At 39.6% G+C, this 23,441-nt stretch overlaps 1 protein-coding gene across 6 annotated transcripts in view; it reads right to left on the bottom strand.

Moving 5' to 3' along the window:
- Nucleotides 1-23,441, bottom strand: part of CNKSR2 (connector enhancer of kinase suppressor of Ras 2) — a 225,384-nt gene that overhangs the window by 124,154 nt on the left and 77,789 nt on the right. For all 6 annotated transcript variants that reach the window (XM_075096786.1, XM_075096804.1, XM_075096795.1 and 3 more), the window contains exons 5-6: nt 21,744-21,785; nt 5,314-5,433 (exon numbers count right to left, since the gene is read on the bottom strand). In XM_075096786.1, the coding sequence (XP_074952887.1) occupies nt 5,314-5,433; nt 21,744-21,785 (162 nt within the window). The remainder of the gene's footprint in view (nt 1-5,313; nt 5,434-21,743; nt 21,786-23,441) is intronic.

Here is a 23,441-nt window from a genome sequence, read left to right as displayed (position 1 = left end):
GGCCATTTCTTACACGTTTATCCTCACAACACCCCTGTGAGGTAGGGAAACACTAACATACACACATTTTACAGACAGGATAATGAGCCACACAAGAGGCTGAGATAGACTGGTATCTGTTATCTGGTACTCATACCTACCCCAAACCAACAAAAACCAGGGCCTAAATCCCTCTCAGGATCTGGTTCTAAGTGACCTCATCATACACCCCGCAACATGGCAAGAGCTGAAATCATGGTGACTTCATGGTGACAGGAACTATGAGTCAGGTCCCCACCCAGTGCAATTTCTGAAGAAAGTCACATCTTTGTTTTTATTGTCAGCAAGTTGCCGCTTTCAACTTAAAACATCAGGCTGAAAGCAGAGGATAAAGTCTCACACTTAATGGTTACACAGTGTTTGTTTTGTGCAAAGCATTGTTCTGAAGGATAGTAAGGTCATCCAAGTATGCTACTGTGGTGGAGTGCAATTGACATCTAATCTAGTCTTTTCTAGATATGTAAAAGTCTTTGAAGAAGCAAAAGAGGAGAAAAAATTTTTGCAGAATTTTCTTTAAAGACTAAGATCAAGATTTTGCACACATTGGGAAAGAGATGAAAGAGGGAAGCTGCAAAAAAAAAAGATTATTTTTATTCCACACATGCAAAATTAATAAACATTATACTAGTACTATGCTACATTAATTTTGCAAGAGTCCACACAATTCTGTTTACAAAGCAGCTTCTAAATGGGAAGAGGTAGCATTGTGCAACAGGAAGATGAGCTACCCTTTCACCCATGTTCCTCCATGCCTTGTTTTAAGCGAACAATAGAAGGGAAACAGTACAGGGAAGAGAATGTTTCTGGCTTATTGTTTGATCTGGAATGGAAATAAGGATACTATAGACATTTACAAGTTCTCCCCTCTCTGCCTCCTTGTGGCTGCACAATATCAACAGTACTTTTAGTGATCAAGAATACAGGGGACATTAATTCGTGTGCTGTTCATTTGTACTGAAATGAATTGGCAGCTACACATCTGAGGTATCCAATGATAATGCCATGGTCCCTATGAATTTTCAAGAATCAGCTAGGTCAAATAAAAGGAAAGATAATTCAGGTAATATGATTAAAATAACCATAAGGTAACCACCTTAGGAATCAAGAACAAATGTATGCTTAGACTAAAGATCAGGAACTCATGCTTAATTACATCACAGATAGTCCTTCCTGATCAATTATGGGTAGAAGTCTAATTTCAAACTATACATTTTATCTTGCTGCAAAATATTATTCAGTTATGGGTTGGAAAAGAGACCTTGTACATTTTTTATTTTTTCTTTTTCTTTCTTTTCTTTCTATTTTTTTAAAGAATGAATACAGAATCTGATGTACTTTTAACATATTTTATGAAATGCTGGATGGAAAAAAAAAGAAGAGACTAGTTCCATTTTATCACACACATAACTGAACTTTGACTCTTTCACTGTGACACCATCTTAATGGAGTCCCCCAAAGCTGCATGTGCTTCTTTCACCCCAGACAGATCTCACAACCCTGTTCATAATTTTTCCCAGCTCCTCCAATATTTCAAGTCAAATAATTCAGGCGAAATATTAGGAACAGTAGTACGCTGGATTCCTGGCAGCTAGGCAGCCAGCCGTACACCTTTAATCAGCTGCCACACTCTGCTGTAGCTGTGACTTATATTTTATGAGTGCTTTTTCACATGACAAACTCATTTTGTGTTTGCTTCAGCAGGTAAAGAGGAACCCAGAACAGTCAGTCTCATGTTCTGGTGGGTTTACCTTTGCATTTTTGAATCTACCAAGCTAGGTGAATAGCTGCTACTTGAAATCATATCGTAGTACCTGAGCTGACTAGGATTAAAATGATAATATGAACAGGAAAAATTGAAATTCAGGATTAACCCTTGCCACAGTTCTCCGATATTCTTTTCTATATTAAAAAAAATAAAATAGAAAGGGACTGTTGAAGAAAACCTTCCCTAGGAAAAGCAGTAGCTGTAACTTGGTTACCTGCTTTTTGTCTAACAAAAGGCATACAGTATTGTGCTTCTTTACTACGTACACTCACTGTTTTCAGTCAAGCAGTAATAGTTTTAGGTTTGTTTCCTGGCAAAAGATACTACCTAAGCTAGTTGGTTTTGTTGCTTTCTAGAACATCAATAGTGTAAAAACACACAAAATTCAATTCTGCTTAATGATACCAGCAAAACAACTTCCAAGTCCTAAAAATAAAAAAATAAAAATAAGGGATTACTCATGGGAGCATGAATGTGCTGGTGATTGCAAAGCTGACCACGTTAATCCATCTCAGAAATTTTTAGAAGAATTTTCTACTCTGACAATTCCCTTTTCACCCTTACTTCACAACCACTGTAGGCCATGTCTCTTCCTGCAGCAACACTCACTGGAGAACATGTGTATGCAGCCAGTCACATAACCACACCTGGGCAACAGACCAGGTGCAGGGGAAAGAAAAGAAAAAGCAGGAAAAAAAAAAAGCAGTATCAAAACTCACCCACCCATAACGTAGCTTTACCCAGTACACAAGAGTTTCCCAATATCATGCCTTCAGAACATTTTCTACTTGCCAGGTTATTTAGTCTGCTTTTCTGATAGGTGTTAGCTAGTTTTAATACCTATAAGACATTGTAAACCCTATAACACAATTACCTTTTTCTTCCGCATTAAGGTTTTAGTCTGATAATTTACATTGACATCTGACTGATACTTACGTTTCCGCAAAAAAAAGAGGTCAAACACAGTGAAGAAACTATTTGTGCTGATTAAAACTTCATCATAGTGCTCCAATGTGTTTTAAGTCATAAAAATTCCAACCGTTTTCTCAATTCCATCTTGTATTTACCATATGAGTTTAGGGAAATAGCATAGTTTTCCAAACTTTTTATATCCTTCTCTTCTCCTTTCGTTTTAATCTCCCTGATCTACTTTAGCTTCTCAGATATTAAATTTGAGAAATGTTAGATATTCTGTTTATGCTAGATGACAAAAAAATCTTCCCAGTTAGCAGCCATCCTTGTCCCTTTCCTTCTACTTGAAGTCTTTCCATCTTTATAGAAGATTTTATTTAGTGATTGGTAGAGTCAGCACAGAACTATCATGAGGGTCAAAAATCTAGAAGGAAGTTGACAATAATCCATTTTTCCATCTCCATCATTGCACAAATCCTGGAAGAAGGTCCAGAAGTTATGAAGCTTCACATTCATCAAGTGCCTCTGATGTGTAGAGGATATTCACAACTCCAAGCTCCACCGTCAATCCTTAAACAGACACACTTAGCGCTCAACAGGCTGTACTGATATGCATTCTCAGCATCTTAATTGAAAAATTGAGTTAAAAAAACCAACCAAACAAAAAGCCTTACAACCCAAAAGCAAAGCTTTTCATACAGAGAACCAAGAGCAACCTGACAAAGATGATCTGTTAGTAAGACTGGCGCTGTAACAAACTGAAAGGTATAATATTTACCCTCCCGGCGCAAACATATCATCCTTAGTTCCTGCTCTGGAGAGCTCACAATCTAGAGGACACAGTGCAATAGAGAGGCAACAGAATAGTGGCATACAGGCAAGGGTGAAGGGGAAAAAAAACGACCATATCAAAAAAACAGCATTGTATCCTAAAAGTTTGTATACTACATAGTTGGTATTTTCCATTTTTAAAAACTGCATATAATAATTTTTATGACAATGATGTGGTAGTCCTCATTCAGCATGAAGACCCTGTTCACAAACACATATTAAATGAAAAAACTCTGCCTTAAGAGCTTCCAGTTTAAACAGACAAGACAGACAGAGGGTATAAAACAGAGGCACAGAGAGGGAACAGATTCTCTATCTGATCAGCTGCCCAGCAGGAACAGACCCACGAAACACATTCTTATTTACAAAAATACTGCTCAACATTTTTCAATCAGTGTGGGTTGACACAACCCTACAGAAAGACTTAAATGAAGGGGGAGGGGGGGGAAGAGAGTCACAAGACAGAAGGGAAAATAAAGAAGAGCTCAGATAAAAATGGACAGAACTCAAAAGAAAAGGTGGTAGAGAGAAAGGAGAAAAAACATTTCTTCATTACAGCAGAAGATAGGATTTTGAAAGGTTAACTGCATTGAACTGGTAGAAGAGAGAAAATTACAGGAGAAAGAGAGGGAGGAAAGAATCCATGAAAAGCTGAAATCCTAGAGGACTAGTCTGAAATGGATTCAGAGATAAAAAAGAAAGCCACTGGAGGAAGGGAAAACAAACAGCAGACTAAAACAAAAGATGGGGCAATATTTACTCGTCCAAATGCTTGGGGTCTTTCTCATATTCGAATTGTGATTTGCCAAAAGAGTAGAAGATTAATTTAGTGTATAATTGCTCTAAATACCTTGGCATACCAAATTTGTCAAAAAAACCCCAAATCAAAACCCAAAACCCAACAACAACCAACCCACAAACCAAAATACTCTCCAACACTACACCATCCAAACTACTTCAAAAACCTGCTGCAAATAGCACAGCAGAAGTGCTTCTTATTCAAGAAAATGAAATGAGAATAAACTTGGTCATAAATTGCAAAAGCTATTTCATTAGGCAAAAACCTGGTCAACTGTATTCTGATCACCTTCTACTACCTCCAAGGATTGTAGGAGGAGATACAATTAGTGATGTAAAGTTGTAGAGCTGTAATTGTTACCAGTGTTGGTTTTTTCCATGCAGTGGGTGTTGGATACTTGAGTAAACAAAAGATCAATGGTCAACTCTTGAGCAACAAATACGGGATGACTGCACTGAGCCTTTAAAAGCACCTGATTAAGCATGCAGAGTTCTTGCAATAAAATTCAATAAGCTACTTCTCAGCAGTGCTGTAGAGCCCTTGAATAACTTATAAAAGAACTTTATATCCCAGAGATACTATGAAGCATATTCCAGAATTTGACAGGTTTTGTGCATAAGCCCACGCAAACTTCTTGGTTGAGTTGATCTTAGTAATTTAAATCCCTTCAGACTTCAAGATCCTAGAACAATCTGAACCATTTTTCAGAAGCTGGTATAAATGGCAAGAACTTCTCACTCATTTCTTCCTGTTCACTAAACTATTTGCATACATTGGTCAGCCTTAGAAAATACTTCACTGTTGGCCCAGCTGCACAAGAAACCAAACCAGCATAAGAAATCAAACTATTTTCAGACTTTAAAATAAAAAGGCTAAATGTCCTATTCCTTTCCATATATACAACTTATTTTAAAAAATTCACTTTCTCATCCTGCATGATGGGTTTGATTAACTGCGTACTTCTTACCAGCCCTTCACTTGGCTTGATGTTTGTAAGCTGGATCACTTCAAGGTGAGCAGACTGGGAAACCAGCGGATCAGATGAGAGCGAGATAATGTGATCACAGACACCAGAGAGAGTTTTACACTAGGAAAGAAAAAAAAAGAAAATAAAATGTCACAATAAGCATACCATTGCTAACTATTTGCATATCAACCTACAACTTAAACCACTGCATTTTCAAAATGCATTTTAAATCACACTGCTGAATCTACAAGGCAGAGGGAATGAGCAAGGACAGGGAAAGGCCTCATTCAGCAGCACAATACAAAATCCGTTTTCTGTGATGACCCTGCACTGACACAGTGTCATACCAGGGAAGAACAAGAGGCAAATGCTTTTGCATTTCAGTAGAAAGAAAAAGGGACTGCGCAAGCTGCTCCCATGTGCTATCAGGATTAGCTGCCCTGCCTCTGAGCTGTGCTCAGGTGTGCAGGGAGCGCGTAGTGAGCTCCCAACCCCCTCTCTGCCCACATCTTTTGGTAAGATATTAAGTGCCCCCAAACCCTGCTACTTTCAGCTGAACATGCAGATGTTCAGCACAGGTGAAAATTAGGATCTTAACGATGACGGGTAACTCCCATTAACTCTGAAGTTTATTCTATACTAATAAAACATGCTAATTGACTTTGGACTGAGTTTTTCACGTTCTACTGCTGCCAAGCATGATTTACTATTGCAAGCGTGAAGATTACAATAAATAACCACTTCACGATGGGATAATTCTTAAACCTGTTATCCTTGGCAGCCTCTTCGCAGCAAGATAGAAATAAAAAAGATTCTAAAAAGGCTGGGATTGTTAAACAGGTTCTGTGTATCTCCTCACCTCTCACTCCCTGAGCACACTCTTCTCAGAAGCTATGATTTTCTCCTATCATTCTCTCATATTTCTGTAAGCAAGTCATTTTTGAGAATTTCAGTGTTTTCTGTGAAGTCCGCCTTTCAGCAACTAAAACTGATTTCTCGGTTCAGGTTTCCAAATGCGTGTTTTGTCAGCAAATTCAGGGATTAGGACATTCTTCTGGTCCCAAAATTGTGGGTACCTCCAAAACCAATTAAGAACCAGCTTAACTGCTCTCAAATTCAAAAGATGAAAGCTAACCAGTCTCCTTAAATGACTGCTACATAACTGCACACAACTGCTGCACTAACCACTCTTCCAAGATAGCAAAGCATACTCCTTAAAGTAAGTAATATCTACAACAAGGCTATGGAAAATTAATATAAAACTGGATACAACCTCCTTGCCAGATAACCATTATAATTCCAAATGCCAAACTACAAATATTGTATGTAAAAAGGAAAGTAAAAAAACTTGTGTTAAAAGCAAAAAAGAAAAATGCAGTGACAGTGAAATCTTAATCCTGTTACAGATCATTACATTGGGATTTTCGCCTCTTTAAATTATTTACAAACAGTTGGAAGCTTAGGTTTGTGTACAGATGGCTTATTTTATGGAACAATAATGTTTCAGAATGAATGAACAAATCAGAATCAAATGGAAAATACAACAAAATTTATATTACCAACATGACCTTCTTCCAAAGATATTACCTTCAAGCATAGACACACGCACACACCACACACCCCTTCTGCTTTATCTCTGTTTCATGATGCAGAATCATTACCGAAAAAAGAAAGTAAAGAAATATATAAAATGAAGTTAAGAATGCTTTGTGCTTTATCTGATTTAGGAACAAATGAAAAAGTGAACTTTACTGTAAAAAAATGTTTTTTATGTGTTTTTGGATACATAAAGATTTATTTGAGCTGACATTTTAAAGAGGTAAAAATGATACAAAATTCCGTAATTAAAATGAAAGCTTAGATTTCCTGTTTGTTTGGGGTTTTAATACAATGCTGGCATGTTATCTGTATTTTTCTCTCTCCTGTAACTTCACTGACAATTATTGAAAAATTATTTTTATAAAATTACAGAATATTCAACTCTCTACATGCAAAGTAAAGAGACCTACGTTGTAAATCATTCTCCCATGATGAAAACTCAATTTTTCATATATCTTTAGACTTGTATTCATCCACCTATTCTTCCTATTATTGCCTTCTAAAACTACTAAATTTATGGGGTCCTTAGGAGTTTCAGATAAACTTCTATTTACAATGAATTAATGTATGATTTTTTTGGCTCCTATTTCCAACTGTTGCATCGCAGAGAGATGCCAAAACGCCCAGAAAAGGAGTGTGCCTGCCACCTAACACAAGGTATGCCATTTCAAGTTCACAGACGTCGCTCCTCAGTAAAAACTGCCTTGACAGATGATGCAGAAAGGAGAGGAGTGAGGCAAGTCCAGGATGTGCCACGGAACAGAAGCCTAAGCTGAGATGCATTAAATAGCTCCCTGGAGCAGCTGCTCTCCCTCTGCCTCTCTGTGAGAGGGGTACAGACAGTCTATACAGTAAGCCTTTGGGGATCTGCATTCCAATATGGTTATATTGGTTGCAAACTTAAAACAAGGTGGTGTGAATATCCCCCAAGAGGAGCTCTGGGAATACTGGAAGCCAAATTCACCAAGTTACTACGATAAAAAATCTGCCATATGCTGCTATGCATTTCGAAAAGATTATTGACTTTCAGGTCTTGCGGCTTTCTTTCCATCTTAGATATTCACACCACCATCCAACAGCACAACATCGTACCCATTTTAAGCACAATAAATGAACTGCAGCAAAGTCCCTAGAGAAGACCCTATGATTAGAGGATGCTCTTTCAGATTAAGGCTTCAAATTCTATGACCTTTCCAAAATGTAAACACTCATTCAACATGTGGGGATGTATATATAACTGTCTTATTAGAAAAATTATATTTAGGGGCAAAACTCTACTGCATTATTACAAAATCCTGTCCACTTCGTGAGTACCCAGATCTGACCAGGGTGAAGACAAAAGTGGAAGACAGAGAACCTTTAAAGCTCCATTAAACGTTTATTACCATGTATTAGTATCAGAGGTGACTAGAAACAGCAAAAGAAAATGGAAGGTACAGAAAAGTGAAAACAAAAGTTCTTGAATTACTTCTCTCATTTTTCTGACCAACAGAATTAGCTCTTTTGCTTCTAATAGAGCACTAGTGGACCTGGGTGATTCAGTAAGACAACATGCCATTAACTAACTGCACCCATAAAGAAAACTTCTCAAGAAAGAGTCACTCTGGATAATTAATGGGACATAATCGCAACATCATCTACTTAGTAATTATGGAATAGTTCTGTCCAGCAAACTCATTTTGTTAAAACATGTTTCACTTTGCTTGTGAGAACTGTCCTTTCCTTTGGAGGGGAAAGGATGTTTGCTGTAGGATGATTTTGGATTTAGGGCTTACTGCTATTGCATAGCAAACTGGCATATGCACATTGCCTAGACTTCCAAGGAATGACTAGCTAATTTGTTTTTAATTAAACGGTTCATCTAATTTCAGAATACTATGCATTTTATTTCAGTTTTCTAGTTCCAGCATAATTTCAAGACCTTGGGAACAAAAGGCAATTTTTTTTAGAAGATGGGTCTGGGTTCTGCTCAACCATCCACAACTTTCAGCAGCTACAAGAAAATGTCTAACAACTCATGTAGTTTTCTCCTGAAAGTATAAGAAGCTTGTTTGTGTTAGAATAGTTTCAGACCTTACAAGCCTCCCTTATCCATTATATATTTAAATAATTTTGATGAAATACTCCTTGGTTAAAGAGTTGGACTGTAAGCAGGATCAATTGATTCTGTGATTCTGTGATTCAAGTGTCTATTGGACTCGTGTTAAAGGCAAATTTTCATGAACTCTGAGCTTGCCCAGAGCCAGGACAGGAAGGAGCCCACTCTTACACAGCAGGTATCCTCTCCCCACAGCAAAGACAGGACAGACCGGCTGATGCTAGGAACATGTCCAGAGGCTGACACAGCCAAAATAATACATTTTTCCTTGCCTTTACTCTCAGAAACACCTCGTTCACAGTTTGTGCACTGTTTTCTTGTGTGTGTGTCTGTGGAGGACAGGAGGAGGAGGAAGGAAATTCAGCCCCAGGAACAAACTAGAGCTTGGATGGCTCTGGGACACGTTCGTAGGGTACAGCTGTGTCAGTTTACAACAGAGTTTAACCAGTGGCTCTGAATGTAGTTACCCTCCAGTTCCTGCCCAGGTTACTGCTCTTGACTTCATCGACCAAGGCTTTTTAATAAGCCAATCAGCATAACTCAGCATACAGGCAAAACAGCCTTTTCACCAGGAGTATGCTTCCTCCCCATTAGGCCTCTTTAAGGAAAAAGACCCTGGACCTATTCAGTGAATCGGGACCTTCAATGGTAAAGGTGCTGCTGCATGGCACAAGAACAACGTTAATTTAATGGAGGCGACATGCTATTGTATTTAGAAAGTTCCCAAGTAAACCACCTTTGACTTCTTTATGCCCCTCTTCCAAAACAGTTCACACTGTGGCTCATAAGGTTCATTCCATATTAATTCAGGCAACAACCCTGCCTAAATCTAGAGTCATGATTGATGCTACTTTACTTCTAGCTTGACTAAATTTTCCCTAAGCTCCCCAGACTGCAGATTTCCCAGTTTGGAAAGATTTTCTTTCCAAAGGATGGCAATTTTCCCAGACTGGAGCTTTCACCTTGGCAGATGCAAAGCCAAAGTGACAAATTATGTAGATGCAAGAAATACGGGGGCGTTATTATCACAATTATTATTATTTATTAATAAAAAGTTTTAAAATTATTATTTTGACAAAGTAATGGATTGACATAATATTTTGCATGTAGGCTACTTAATTAATTTGAGTGGAAGAAAAGCACACAGACAGTGCACTTTTGCTACTCATTTTGTTCCAAACAACTAATGAACGTGTTATTTTTCAGCATAATTATTCAGCACAAGGTGCATCACAGACTTGTATTTTAGTTTCACTAAAACCAGATGACAGTACCACTCACCTTTTCTCTCAAATAGTAGTTACCTTTTCTAACTTTGTAAAACTACATTTCTGTTTATGAAAACACTGTTAATGGGATCAGGATCCTTTATCTTTTGTACCTGTTGGTTGCCCGCTGCAATGCAGTACTAGCTACAGTAAGACACACAGGAAGATGAACATCCAACTGCTCCTACAAAAATCAGCAGGCATTAAAAATGCCTGGCCTTTCTCAAGCTGCACTCAGCTTTCAGTGTTTCAAGTGTTTCAGTGAACAAAGGAAAAGGATTTGGCCATGCCAAAAAAAAAAGCAAGTTACAAAAGATTAACTGAGAGAAAACAAATGATTACATTTTCTCCTTTTGTCACACAGTCCTTGTTCTTACTATAAGCCTTACAGCGATGACTTCAGTTCTCTTTTGCAGTAACTCATCACTGCACCTTAGTAATAAATTCTCTCCTCTATTCAGTGACAAACTTATAATTGCAGATTGAAGCTACACCAGTCTTTACGTGCAAAGCTAGATGATTCAAAGGAGGATGAAAAGTATCACTCTACAGCATCTAGTTGTTTGGTTGAAATTCAAGGAGAAACACTTTCACTCAATAGGCAACTAGTTTATGCCCCAGAGCATGAAGAATGGAAGATAATACTTAGTTTCTACCTGTATTTTTGGACTGTACTGTAACAATATATAATAGTTTTCCAATATTGCTCCTTATTTCAGCCAGGGGGATGAGGATCTAAAGGTGACTAAATTAGATTTGCATATGTTCTGATTCTCTGGTGCTACTTCCATTTGTGCTGAGAAAACGCCTGCCTTCTGCAGCAGAGTGGAAGTACTTAGGGACACAGATAGCTTCAGGGGCCTCCACAAGCCACGGCCTTTCCTCAAACTGTTTATCTGTTATATGTTCCGTTCAGGCAGCTCAGGGTCACAAAGCATTTCTGGTCAAGCAAACAGGCTTGTGTTTGTTCCCATCCTTAATTTTATCCAGGGTAGTGAGCAATCTTAAATCTATCTTGGCAAGTATTTGCAATACTGAAGCATCCTGGCTTGAACTCATTTCCAGGGCTGAGGGCAAAAAAAGCACCAGCCTCCCCATCAACTCTCTCGCCTATGTTATTTGGATGAGGGATATGGCACCAATAAGACACACAGACATTCAGGGCTACAGGCAAGAAAAAAATGTCTTGGCAATGTTAAGTTTAATCTGTTTGGGAAAAAAAAAAAAAAAAAAGCTCAGTTAGTTACAACTGACCGAGACAAAGCATCTTGCTACATGAGCATTCAGGATAAAGTCCTGAGTGTAGGGGTAATGGTTTTAAACTAAAGGAGGGTAGATTTAGACTGGATATAAGGAAGACATTTTTTACAGTGAGGTTGGTGAAGTGCTGGAACAGGTTGCCCAGAGAGGTAGGGAGGGCTCCATCCCTAGAAACATTCAAGGTCTGGTTGGACGGGGCTCCGAGCAACCTGATCTAGTTGAAGATGGAGTTGGACTAGATGACTTCTAAAGGTCCTTTCCAACCCAAAGCATTCTATGATTCCATGATTCCATGAGTGCAAGTCTAACTAGTTAGCTTAAGCCGAACCAAATAATTATTAATCAATTAATTTTAGTCCAAACACTTATTGTACTGTAGGGAATACATCAGTAACTCTGGTAATCTTAGAACCATCTGGACCCAGACTTGCATTTGTAGACACATGAAATTTAAACAGTGACCTAAATTTTATTTTGGATACAAAAAGAGGCTTCTATTAGAGTGAAGTTTGCTGGGCCCAGGTTGCAAGGTATAGACTCTTGTAAGAAAGCAGGCGGTTACTTTTTCTTTATTTTTCTTTAATAGGACTATAAAAATGATACCTTTGTCAATGCATTTTTAGTCAACCATCGTTCTACAACAAATATTCAGATATAGTGGGCAGGAATGAATTATCGTCACTGTGGTTTCTGCAATGCTCTTAGCAAAAAGAGAACATTCTGATCCATTACTTGTTCTTTTCCTTTTCAATGTAGTAACTCTTTTTAAATTTAAATAGCTCATTTGTTTTTCAGAAACTTCTGAATATTAATTTCACTCTGCACTACCACTTTCTATGGTTTTACAACTCAATAAAACTTTTTTTTTTCTCCAGGAAAAGCAGTGTAATCTTAAGAAAGTGAAATTCTTTAGGAAAACTTTATTTTTTTAATAGAATTAAACAAAAAAGATAAATCAGTTAAAACTTATTATTAATCTTGACTGGAGCCCAGCTTCTACTTTCTATAATTAGTCCTTCTTGCTTTGCTCTCACTTTAATATTCTACTGCTTCACATGGTTTAATCTGAACTAGATATTTCCATCATACACAGCCCTGAACAGCTGAATGGAATCAATGAATTTCAAAGATTTTAAAGCTCCATTCAGGCTTTCACAGCAATTAACTTATAACTCCCTAAATAAGCAGAACTGATACCCTTTTAAGCTGAGCAGTCTTCCATACATTTTATGATCTCAAGTTAAATCAATATAAAGGTTCTAAATATAAACTAGCAAGAGCATACTAAATTCCAGTTTTGAAGCAAACACCACACCTCTGGCTTATCCTTTCACATTTAGGTCCACTGTATTTTAAAACCTGATCTTCTTAAGTTAATATTTTCTATTGCCATCTACTTCTGTTGGTATTATTTTCTGGTGATATTTACTTTCTGGTTCTAGTAATAGATTATTAGAATTATCATTCTTTAATTATTTATTTATTACATTGCTTACTGAGCAAAAGACAACCTGGGAAAGGCATATTGAGAAATGAAGTGGCAGAAATATGAAGCATTTCTCTGTATTCATGAATATTTCAGAAGCATCAACATTTTAATGAGCAAAACCCAACACATTATTCCTGTGTGGTTTTATCCTTCTTATTCCACAGAAACCAAGTGTTTCTGTGAATGAATTCAGAGCTAGGAGATGTTTTTTCCCAGACACACTTTGCAACTCCACTCAGGAGAAATAAACAAGTTGAAGTAGGTAATTTCTTCTTAAAGCTTCATCAGTTTTCCATAAGGCCTTTTTCCTTTGGATACTTTTTATGTGTTTAGTTGAATAACACAGATTAATTTACTACTTAACCTAATATTGTGAGTGACAACCAAAATGTTTTTCTATAGCATTTGAAATGTGAATTGCTTGGAGTAAACAAAAATCTTTCTTTCTTGAATATAAGCTGAAGCTATACAGCTCTGTCTCCAGAGTACCCTTTCTTAAATGTATCAGTGATATCAAAAAAGCTAACATTAGAATAAGTTTATTGACATTAAAACAGACGATCTATGGACAAGGTAATTCAGCAGTCTTCACATGAACACCCACACTGCCATCTCTGAAAGAAAGAGGGCATTCATTTGCTTTTCAAAAGAAATTACTGTCACAAGAATATGAGCACAATAAGTACTTTTTGGCCCTAACTAATTAAAACAGAAAAATTAGTCCTTTAACTGAGGATCTTGCCTTTGGAGAGGGATGTTGCCTACCCCACCATGCTTTAGAGGAAAGCATGAAGACTCAGTGATGGGTTAACTTTGGAGGCATCCAGGTATGCACTTCAGTAGCAGCAGAGTGGTTTCAAATACCCTGCCTGTGCTCGCACACCCTCTGGCCCCCCAATTTGGCACAAAGCAGGCTTGCTCCAGGGGGAGTGGGGCAGCAACCCCACAGGAGATGTGTGGTTACAGAGCTCCAGCCCCTGAACCACAGCACACAAGTCCACAATAACACTTTGAGCCACGTGAACAATGGAGATGATCAACCCAGAACACAGGTTCAACTTGAAGTAAACCACTGGACCACTGATAGGTAATGAAGGCAAAAAATCAACTGCTCCTAAGGTGATAAGATTCTTGGTATCCTAAAGAGTAGTAGTACATAACTGTGTGTGCTGGTTTTGGCTGTACAGAGTTAATTTCCTTCACAGGAGCTAGTATGGGGCTGTGTTTTGGATTTGTGCTGAAAACAGTATTGATAACACAGGGATGTCTTTGTTATTGCTGAGCAGTGCTTACACAGAGTCAAAGCCTTTTATGCTTCCCACCCCAGCAGCGAGTGGGCTGGGGGTGCACAAGATGTTGGGAGGGGACACAGCCAGGACAGCTGACCCCAACTGGCCAAAGGGATACTCCACACCATATGGCATCATTCTCAGCAATATACTAGGGGGAAGGTTAGCTGGGGGGCGCTGCTTGGGGGTCTGGCTGGGCATCAGTTAGCTGATGGTGAGCAATTGTTTTCATTTGCATCAGTTGTCTTTCTTGGGTTTTATTCCTCTCTGTTATTTTCCTTTTCATTATATTATTATTGTTGCTGTTTATTATTATTGTTGCTTATTATTATTAATATTATTATTCAATTATTAAACTGTCTTTATCTCAACCCATGAGTTTTCTCACTTGTATTCTTCCAATTCTCTTCCTCCCATCTTGCTGGGGGAGGAGTGAGCGAGCGGCTGTGTGGCTCTTTGCTGCCGGCTGGGGTTAAACCACAACACTGTCATTTAATTTATTTTCATTTCTGTAGCTGTAGTTCTTTTTTACTTACATAAGAAAGATCTTTTAAATTTTTATTTCAATCTTTAGTGGGAACAATAGCTTGTAACAAGGATTTCCTTAGGCTAATTGCATGAATTGCTAATTAGTTGTAAATCATTGCCTTTCACTTTTGTGAGGAACCTTGTTGCCTTGTGTCATGAAGAGAACGTGGTATGTGAAATTATACGGGGCGAGCCCACAGTGAACATGGCCATATGTTGGTACCTGATCATTCAAAGGCAGGTGGATGTGATGCTGGTCAAACACCACTTCTACATCCAGGAGTTTGCACAGTTCACACATGGGAAAAGTACTCAGAAAATGGACTTGCAATAGCTTCGTCTTTGAATTTAAGAAGAGAGGATTTACTTTCTCTGTATATAATATCTGTGTGCATACCCTCTCCTCCCAATCTTTCCTAGTTCTCCCAGCATTTCTCATTTCTTCGCCTTTCCAAAGCTTATTTCTATTCTTTCTATATCAGAGAACCTTCTTTTTAATGTTCACCTCTAAATTCACTGGATGTATAGCCTATAACAGAAGATTTAAATTCTTAATCCCCCTCTAGAATATCTTCAATCTAGTTTGTATTCGTGTATTCAAATATTGTTTCTCATAAGGTATCTATCAACCTCTCTTTGACATACAAAAAAACACCATGTACTCTCTCAAGATCTTGACGTCAGTGGGCTGTTCCCCCATTATTTTAATCTACCTGTTAGATTGCTCCTCCTCAGATTTTCTAATTGGCTAAAGCCACACCACCTTTCTTTGTCTTCCAAGGAGAAGGGTTGGAGGGAACTGTGACTGCTTTCAATTCCAATTCTATCATCAACCTTTCCAGCTGTACTTGTAAAATGCTCCCTTTCAAATTCAAAATATGATTGAAAATCCCATCTTTTAATTACTCAGTCACAGATTTATCTCTTTCCTTGATTGCTTTTGGCCAGCTTTTGCCCCATGAAATCCAATCCATCAGCTAAAATGCAACATGGTCAGAAATGACCCAAGTTACATGTAATATATATAGTTATTTTTAATCCTAGCCTTCAGTAAAACATTCAATGCTCTGTTCATGCTTCCTTGCAAGCTTGAGCACTAACTGTAAAAGCTAAGCTCTCCACAATAATTCATATGTCCATCTGTCACCACAATAAAGTTACTGCAGATGAAAGAAATAAGCCTATGTGAGTCGGAATGATGTAAGACAATATAACTTTTGAAACCTGTCTCAAATTTGTGTACTCACATATCATATATGAATCCCTCTCAGTTTCCTCAAAGTTTTCTGTTGAAGACTACATTACCTGATGCTTCATCAGCTCTAAACACTGCCAGCTCCCTTTACAATTATAGAATCGTAGAAGCATAGAATGGTTTGGTTTGGAAGGGACCTTAAAGATCATCTAGTTCCAACCCCCCTACCATCAGCATGGACACCTTCCACTAGGCCAGGTTGCTCAAAGCCCCATCCAACCTGGCCTTGAACACTTCCAGGGGTCATCCACAACTCTGGGCAACCTGTTCCAATGCCTCACCACCCTCAGAGTGAAAAATTTCTTCCTTATATCTAATCTAAACCATCCCTCTTTCAGTTTAAAGCCATTAACCCTTGTCCTATCACTACATGCCCTTCTAAAAAGTCCCTCTCCTGCTTTCTTGTAGGGCCCTTTCAGGTACTGGAAGGCTGCTGTAAGGTCTCCCTAGAGCCATCTCTTCTCCAGGCTCAACACCACAATTCTTTCAGCCTGTCTTCATAGGAGAGGTGGAGAGGTGCTCCAGCCCTCTGATCATTTTTGTGGCCCTCCTCTGGACCCGCCCCAAGAAGTCCATGTCCTTCTTATGTTGGGGGCCCCAGAGCTGGATGCAGCACTCCAGGTGGGGTCTCATGAGAGCAGAGTAGAAGCAGAAAAACACCTCCCTCGACCTGCTGGCCACGCTTCTTTTGATGCAGCCCAGGATATGGCTGGCTTTCCGGGCTGCAAGCACACATTGCCAGGTCATGCTGAGCTTTTCATCAACCAACAGCCCCAAGTCCTTCTCCACAGGGCTGCTCTCAATCTATTCTCTGTCCAGCCTGTATTTGTGCTTGAGATTGCCCCAATCCATGTGCAGGACCTTGCACTTGGCCTTGTTGAACTTCATTAGGTTCGCACAGGGCAACCTCTCAAGCCTGTCAAGGTCCCTCTGGATGGCATCCCTTCCCTCCAGTGTGTCAACCACAGCACACAGCTTGGTGTCATCAGCAAACTTGCTGAGGGTGCACTCAATCCCACTGTCCATGTCTCCAACAAAGATGTTAAACAGCACTGGTCCCAATACCAACCCCTGAGGAACACTACTTGTCACTGGTCTCCATTTCGACATCAAGCCATTGACTGCAACTGTTTGAGTGCAGCTATCCAGCCAATCCCTTATGCACTGAGTGGCCCAACCATCAAATCCATGTCTCCAATTTAGAGACAAGAATGTCATGAGGAACAGCGTCAAATGCTTTGACAAGTCCAGGTAGATGATGTCAGTTGCTCTTCTCTTACCCATCAACACTGTAATCACCTCATAGAAAGCCACCAAATTTGTCAGGCATGATTTGCCATTAGTGAAGCCATGCTGGCTGTCACCAATCACCTCCTTATTTTCCATGTGCCTTAGCATAGTTTCCAGGAGGATTTGTTCTATGATCTTGCCAAGCACAGAGGTGAGACTGATGCCTGTAGTTCCTTGGGTCTTCCTTTCTTTCCCTTTTTAAAAATGGGGGTTATGCTTCCCCTTTTCCAGTCAGTGGGAGCTTCACCGGGCTACCGCGACTTCTCAGATATGATGGATAGTGGCTTAGGAACTTCTTCTGCCAGTTCCCTCAGGACATGCAGATGCATCTCATGAAGTCCCATGGACTTGTGCATCTTCAGGTTCCTTAGATGGTCTCAAACCTGATCTTCTCCATCTGGACGATAACTTCTTGGTTATGGCCAGTGGAAGCAAGGTCAGGCGACACAGGAGGACTAAAGGGATGCTGTTTGTCACTGTAGGGAGGAAATTCGTGTGGCCAAAGCTCAGAGTTGAAGCTGGCCAGTACTGTGAGGGACAATAAAAACGGCTTTTTAAAATATGTTAATGGCAAAAGGCAGGCCAGAAATAACATTGGTCTGTTACTTGATGAGAATGGTCACCTCGCAAACAGGGACATAAACAAAGCAGAGATGTTTAATGCTTTCTTTTCCTTGGTCTTCAACACCAATGGGCTACAGAACCATGGCTGTGGGAATCATCAACTCCCAATCAACCCTGAACTTGTGTGGGACTTGCTGCTCCAGCTGGATCCCTATAAGTCTGTCCTGCTTTCAGCTGTGATAGAGTTAATTTTCTTCATAGTAGCTAGTATGGGGCTATGTTTTGGATTTGTGCTGAAAACAGTGTTGATAATGTGGAGATGTTTTGGTTGTTGCTAAGTAGTGCTTACACTACTAAGTCAAGGATGTTTTCAGGTCCCCATGCTCTGCCAGGTGCACAAGAAGTTGAGAGGGCGCACAGCTGGGACAGCTGACCCCAACTGTCCAAAGGGATATTCCATACCATATGTCATCATGCTCAGTATATAAAGCTGGAGGAAGAAGAAGGAAGGGAGGGATGTTCAGAGTGATGGTGTCCGTCTTACCAAGTAACCGTTATGCATGATGGAGCCCTGCTTTCCTGGAGATGGCCAAACACCTGCTTGCCAATGTTAAACTGTTATTTCAACCCACGAGTTTTCTCACTTTTACTCTTCTGATTCTTCCTCCATCCCACCAGGGTGAGAATGAGAAAGTTGTTGTGTGGTGTTTAGCTGCTGACTGCGGCTAAACCACGACAAAGTCAATGGGGCCTGATGAGACTTATCTGAGGGTACTTAAAGAGCTGGCTGATGTCATAGCGAGACCTCTCAATGATTTTTCAATGCTCTTGGGAATCTGGAGAGGTCCCAGTTGACTGGAAGCTGGCAAATGTTGTCCCAAGCTTCAAGACAGGCAACAGGGATGATCCCAGTAACTATAGGCCTCTCAGTCTTACTTCTGTGCCTCACAAAATTATGGACAAGATTATTCTGGGATTTAGTGAAAAATACCTGAAAGACAGCACAGTCATTGGTCCCAGCCAGCACGGGTTCATGAGGGCAAAGTCCTGCTTAACAAACTTAATTTCTCTTAATTTCCTTCTATGACAATGTTACCCAGGTAGTTAACCAAGGGAAGCCAGACAATGTAAACTTTTTGGATTTCTGTAAAGCTTTTGATACTGTCTCTCACAGTATTGAGTACTGTCTCTCCTGGAGAAAATGTCCAGCATACAGTTGGATAAACACATTATGCAACGGGTGAGCAACTGGCTGTCAGGTCGGGCTCAAAGGGTCACAGTCAATGGGGTTACATCGGGCTGGCGGCCAGTCACTGGCGGGGTTCCACAGGGATCCATCTTAGGGCCAGTGCTCTTTAATGTCTTCATGAATGACTTGGATGCAGGACTGGAAGGAATACTAATTAAGTTTGCTGATAACACAAAATTGGGAGTAGCTGTTGACACTCTTGAGGGCAGAGAGGCCCTACAGAGGGATCTGGACGAATTAGAGAGCTGGGCAATCACCAACTGTATGAAGTTTAACAAGGACAAGTGCCGGACTTTGCACCTGGGATACGGCAACCCTGGATGTACATACAGACTGGGGAACAAAAGGCTGGAGAGCAGCCTCGCAGAAAGGGGTCAGAGGTTCTGGTCAACGGCAAGTTGAACATGAGCCAACACTGTGCTCTGGCAGCCAAGGGCCAGCCATGTCCTGGGGTGTATCAAGTACTGCATTGCAGCTGGTCAAAGGGGGTGATTGTCCTGCTCTGCTCTGTGCTGGTGTGGCCTCACCTTGAGGGCTGCGTGCAGTTTTGGGTGCCACAGTACATTAAGGATACAAAGCTACTAGAGAGTGTCCAGAGGAGGGCAACAAAGTTGGTGAAGGGTTTAGAGGGGAAACTGTATGAGGAGCGGCTCAAGTAACTTGGTTTGTTCAGGCTGGAGAAGAGGAGACTGAGGGGAGACCTCATCGTGGTCTACAGCTTCCTCACAAGGGGAAGAGGAGGGGCAGACACTGATCTCTTCTCTCTGGTGATCAACGATAGGGCCCGGGGAAATGGCAGGAAGATGTGCCAGGGGAGGTTTAGGTTGGATATTAGGAAAAGGTTCTTCACCCAGAGGGTGGTGGAGCACTGGAACAGGCTCCCCAGGGAGGCAGTCACGGCGCCAAGCCTGACGATATTCACAAAGCACTTGGACAACACCCTCAGAGACATGGTGTGAATTTTGGGGTTGTCCTGTGCAGGGACAGGGGTTGGAACTCGATGATCTTTGCAGGTCCCTTCCAACTCAGGACATTCTCTGATTCTATGATTCTCTTATAGCGGCAGTTCTTCATTCTCCCAGTTCTTGCCTTTGCCTTCTGCAACTTGGTGGTGCAGCTCCAGCAATTGCCAGTGAAGACTGAGGCCAAAAAAGTTGTTGAGTACCTCAGCCTTCTCCATATCTCAGGTAACCAGGTCTCCCATTTCCTTCCAGAGAGGGCCCCTAGTCTTCATCACCACTGTACTTATAGAAGCTTTTCTTGTTGCCCTTGACATCCCTGGCCAGATTTAGTTCTATCAGGGCTTTAGCTTTCCTAACCAGATCCCTGGCTGCTTGAGATCTTTTTTGCTAATTTTTAAAAGATATATACTGTATATCGCAGATGTCAGAATGCTTGGCTCTGACAGCAGAAAACAAGCATGTACTGAAAGCTAGGCTATATATAATGATTTCAAACTTATAGCACTTCAACTTTTGCCAAGATTATGCAATTAAAAACTTCATTACTTAAATACTTGCAGAGATCAGCCTAGCAAGGATGAAGTCAGCCTCACTAAAATTGCTAATTCTTTGTGCCCCACAGGGGAAAAACGTCAGTGAAACTTAAAAATACAAGGAGACATTTTATTCCACATCTCTGTGAAATCAAAGCATCAAAAACTTATAGAATTCAGCTTGCCAAGCATTTGATATGGGAGCACTGAAAAAGAAAAGTATAGCAAAATTTACTGGGAAGCTCGCCTTTTAAAATAAAGAAATGCAGTATTTTCTTGCTTAAGCTCCAGTAATAAGAAAAGTAAGGTATCAAAACCTACCTAAATGTGAAATACAGTGAATAAATTAAACCAATTCATTACTCACTCTTAGGAAGAATATCTTCGTATCTAACTTTTAGAAACAAGCTCAGGGTAAACTTAATACTCACTGAACTACAACCACAACATGAGAAAATTTAATATCTAAAACTTAGGTGCAGTTTTCAGACAAAATTTACTCAAGCTTTTGACTCTCCATCCACCAAAGTACCAGCATTTCAAATCCTTCCTGTGTTCTGATGCCTTGATGACTTTAATCTGCTTTATTTATTATCAATAACACTACAGATTCTGGTAACAGACCATTGTATTTATGCTGAGAATTCAAAAGGAAAGAATTGCATTGATTTTCCTATCACTAGGCTAGCTCCAGGCTCCTATGAGGTATAAAGCTGTATAAATGAAGCTATATCACTAACACAAATATATATGATTTCATAGAAGCCTAGCAACCAGCTCTCTCAAGAAAAAAAAAGTAATTTTTCAAAATAATTCTTCTGACCATGGTTTATCTCAGATGGGCCTGAGTCAGTTAAACACAAGCCCTTGCAAAGTTCCATAACATCATTACTATGCACAAGAAGTTCCATACATTCACTCAGTCATACCCAGACTAGGTTACTATCATACTGGCACTGCACAGAAAAAGCACAAAACACACAGCTTTATAATTTTATGTAGTCTATACAAATATATTTATTAATAGAAATCCAAACACTACTCACCACATGAAGAATTTTATTCTCTGTTTCATATACCGTGCAATCCTGAAAAAGTAAAGCAGAAAAGGCAGATTAAATGGATCCAATCATTCACCCTTCCTAAATTTATCCTTAAAAAGAATACAACTGAATTGAAAAGTCTTTAAGACGAAACAAAAGATTTCAAAGTCTTAAACAGAATAGAAAGATTCATGTAGCCAAAGTGTGAACCCACCACAGAAAGGAAATACTGGTAAATGTTTATATCTGTTCACTAGTTCTTGTTGCTTCCTTCCTTGAGACAGATAATGATCTACCTCCGCTTTACATTCTTTTGACACGTACCAGCTAGTCACACGTATGCTGGACAAGTGGCTTCAACCAGCAGTCCCTGACCATAGGCAAAAATTACCTGCTTCTAGTGGTAATTCTGAAAAAGGGAGGTACCAGCAATGGTCTTAAATAACTAAGACAGAAAACTAAGCTGAGCTGAGCTGAACTGACGTTTGCACAGTTTGCACACCCTGCCAAAGGAAAGAAGGAAAACCCTGGGAGGAGGAAGAAGAGAAAAGGTAACCACTGGCTGTTTATAAAACTCCATGCAATGCGAGGGAAGACAAACACAATACAAAACTCACAGGGAACTTGAGCTGGACCATCTTATTACATACAGGCTGCTGTGGACTGCATGCACTTTGTTGTCACCTTATGTAGCATGTGAGGCAGTTCCTATAAGTAAGACTAACAGATGGGAGGCTGGGGGCTGTGAAAGTTTTTCTGACAGGCCAAAATCTCAGTGGATATAGAGAAATGGAATTAGTAAGGCAGCGAGCACATGAAATACAACAACACTGGTGAAAGAACCACTCTTTTCTAAGTTCATCAGATGCCGTAGCTTTATGGCAATTAGTGGAAGCTCTGTTGAGAACAGACGCTTTATAACCTACCTAGTAACCCACATGAAAAATGTGACTGAGTTTCCTGGTTTAAGTCTCAGTTTTACATCAGTTTTTCCTATTAGAAAACTGACTTTTTTCTATACAACTGTTTTAAAAAAATAGAACTTTTAGTCCATTAAACTCTTCTAGTGTTACACAGGCAAGAAAAACCAATGTGTTTCTAAGCGTTATATAAAGCAACCTATGCAGAAGTAGCAGGTTGGTCAGGGAGTATTCTCCTAATAACAGCTGTTGGCATTCAGGAAACATTTGCCAGTAAGTACAGCCGGAAAGAAAATCTAACACGTTTAATTATATGCAGACATCAATGAAGTATTTGCAATCTTAGTAGCAAAACACACTTTTCATTGTTATATGTGGGAGGGCACGTAACATTTTCAATCTGGATACATCTATGTTCTCCATGGTTTCTTATGAATCATTTCGTAAAAATAGCAGGAAGGGATTGCAACATTTATATTGAAGAAGAAGAAAAGTAGTACTTTCAAGCAGACATATTTCATTGGTAATAGGAAGAGTTTACTATAAGTTTAAATATTCAGCTTAAAGAGGATACTGTTTGAGAAGCCTCACTTACTAAGGGAAGAAGGATTCTGGGTTCTTAAATGCTGTAGAGCTTTATTACAACCAAGAAACCGATGAATAACAGAGAAAAACTGCCATGTCCTTGAATGAAACTCTTCCACACAGTCACAAAGGAAACAAAAGAAATATGCTTATTTCTGACAAACCAAGAGTATTTTTTTAAAAAATATTTTTTTTC

Source organism: Phalacrocorax aristotelis, chromosome 1 (genome assembly GCF_949628215.1).
Source record: "Phalacrocorax aristotelis chromosome 1, bGulAri2.1, whole genome shotgun sequence".
Classification (NCBI taxonomy): Eukaryota; Metazoa; Chordata; class Aves; order Suliformes; family Phalacrocoracidae; genus Phalacrocorax; species Phalacrocorax aristotelis.
This window is presented reverse-complemented; position numbering and strand designations above follow the sequence as displayed.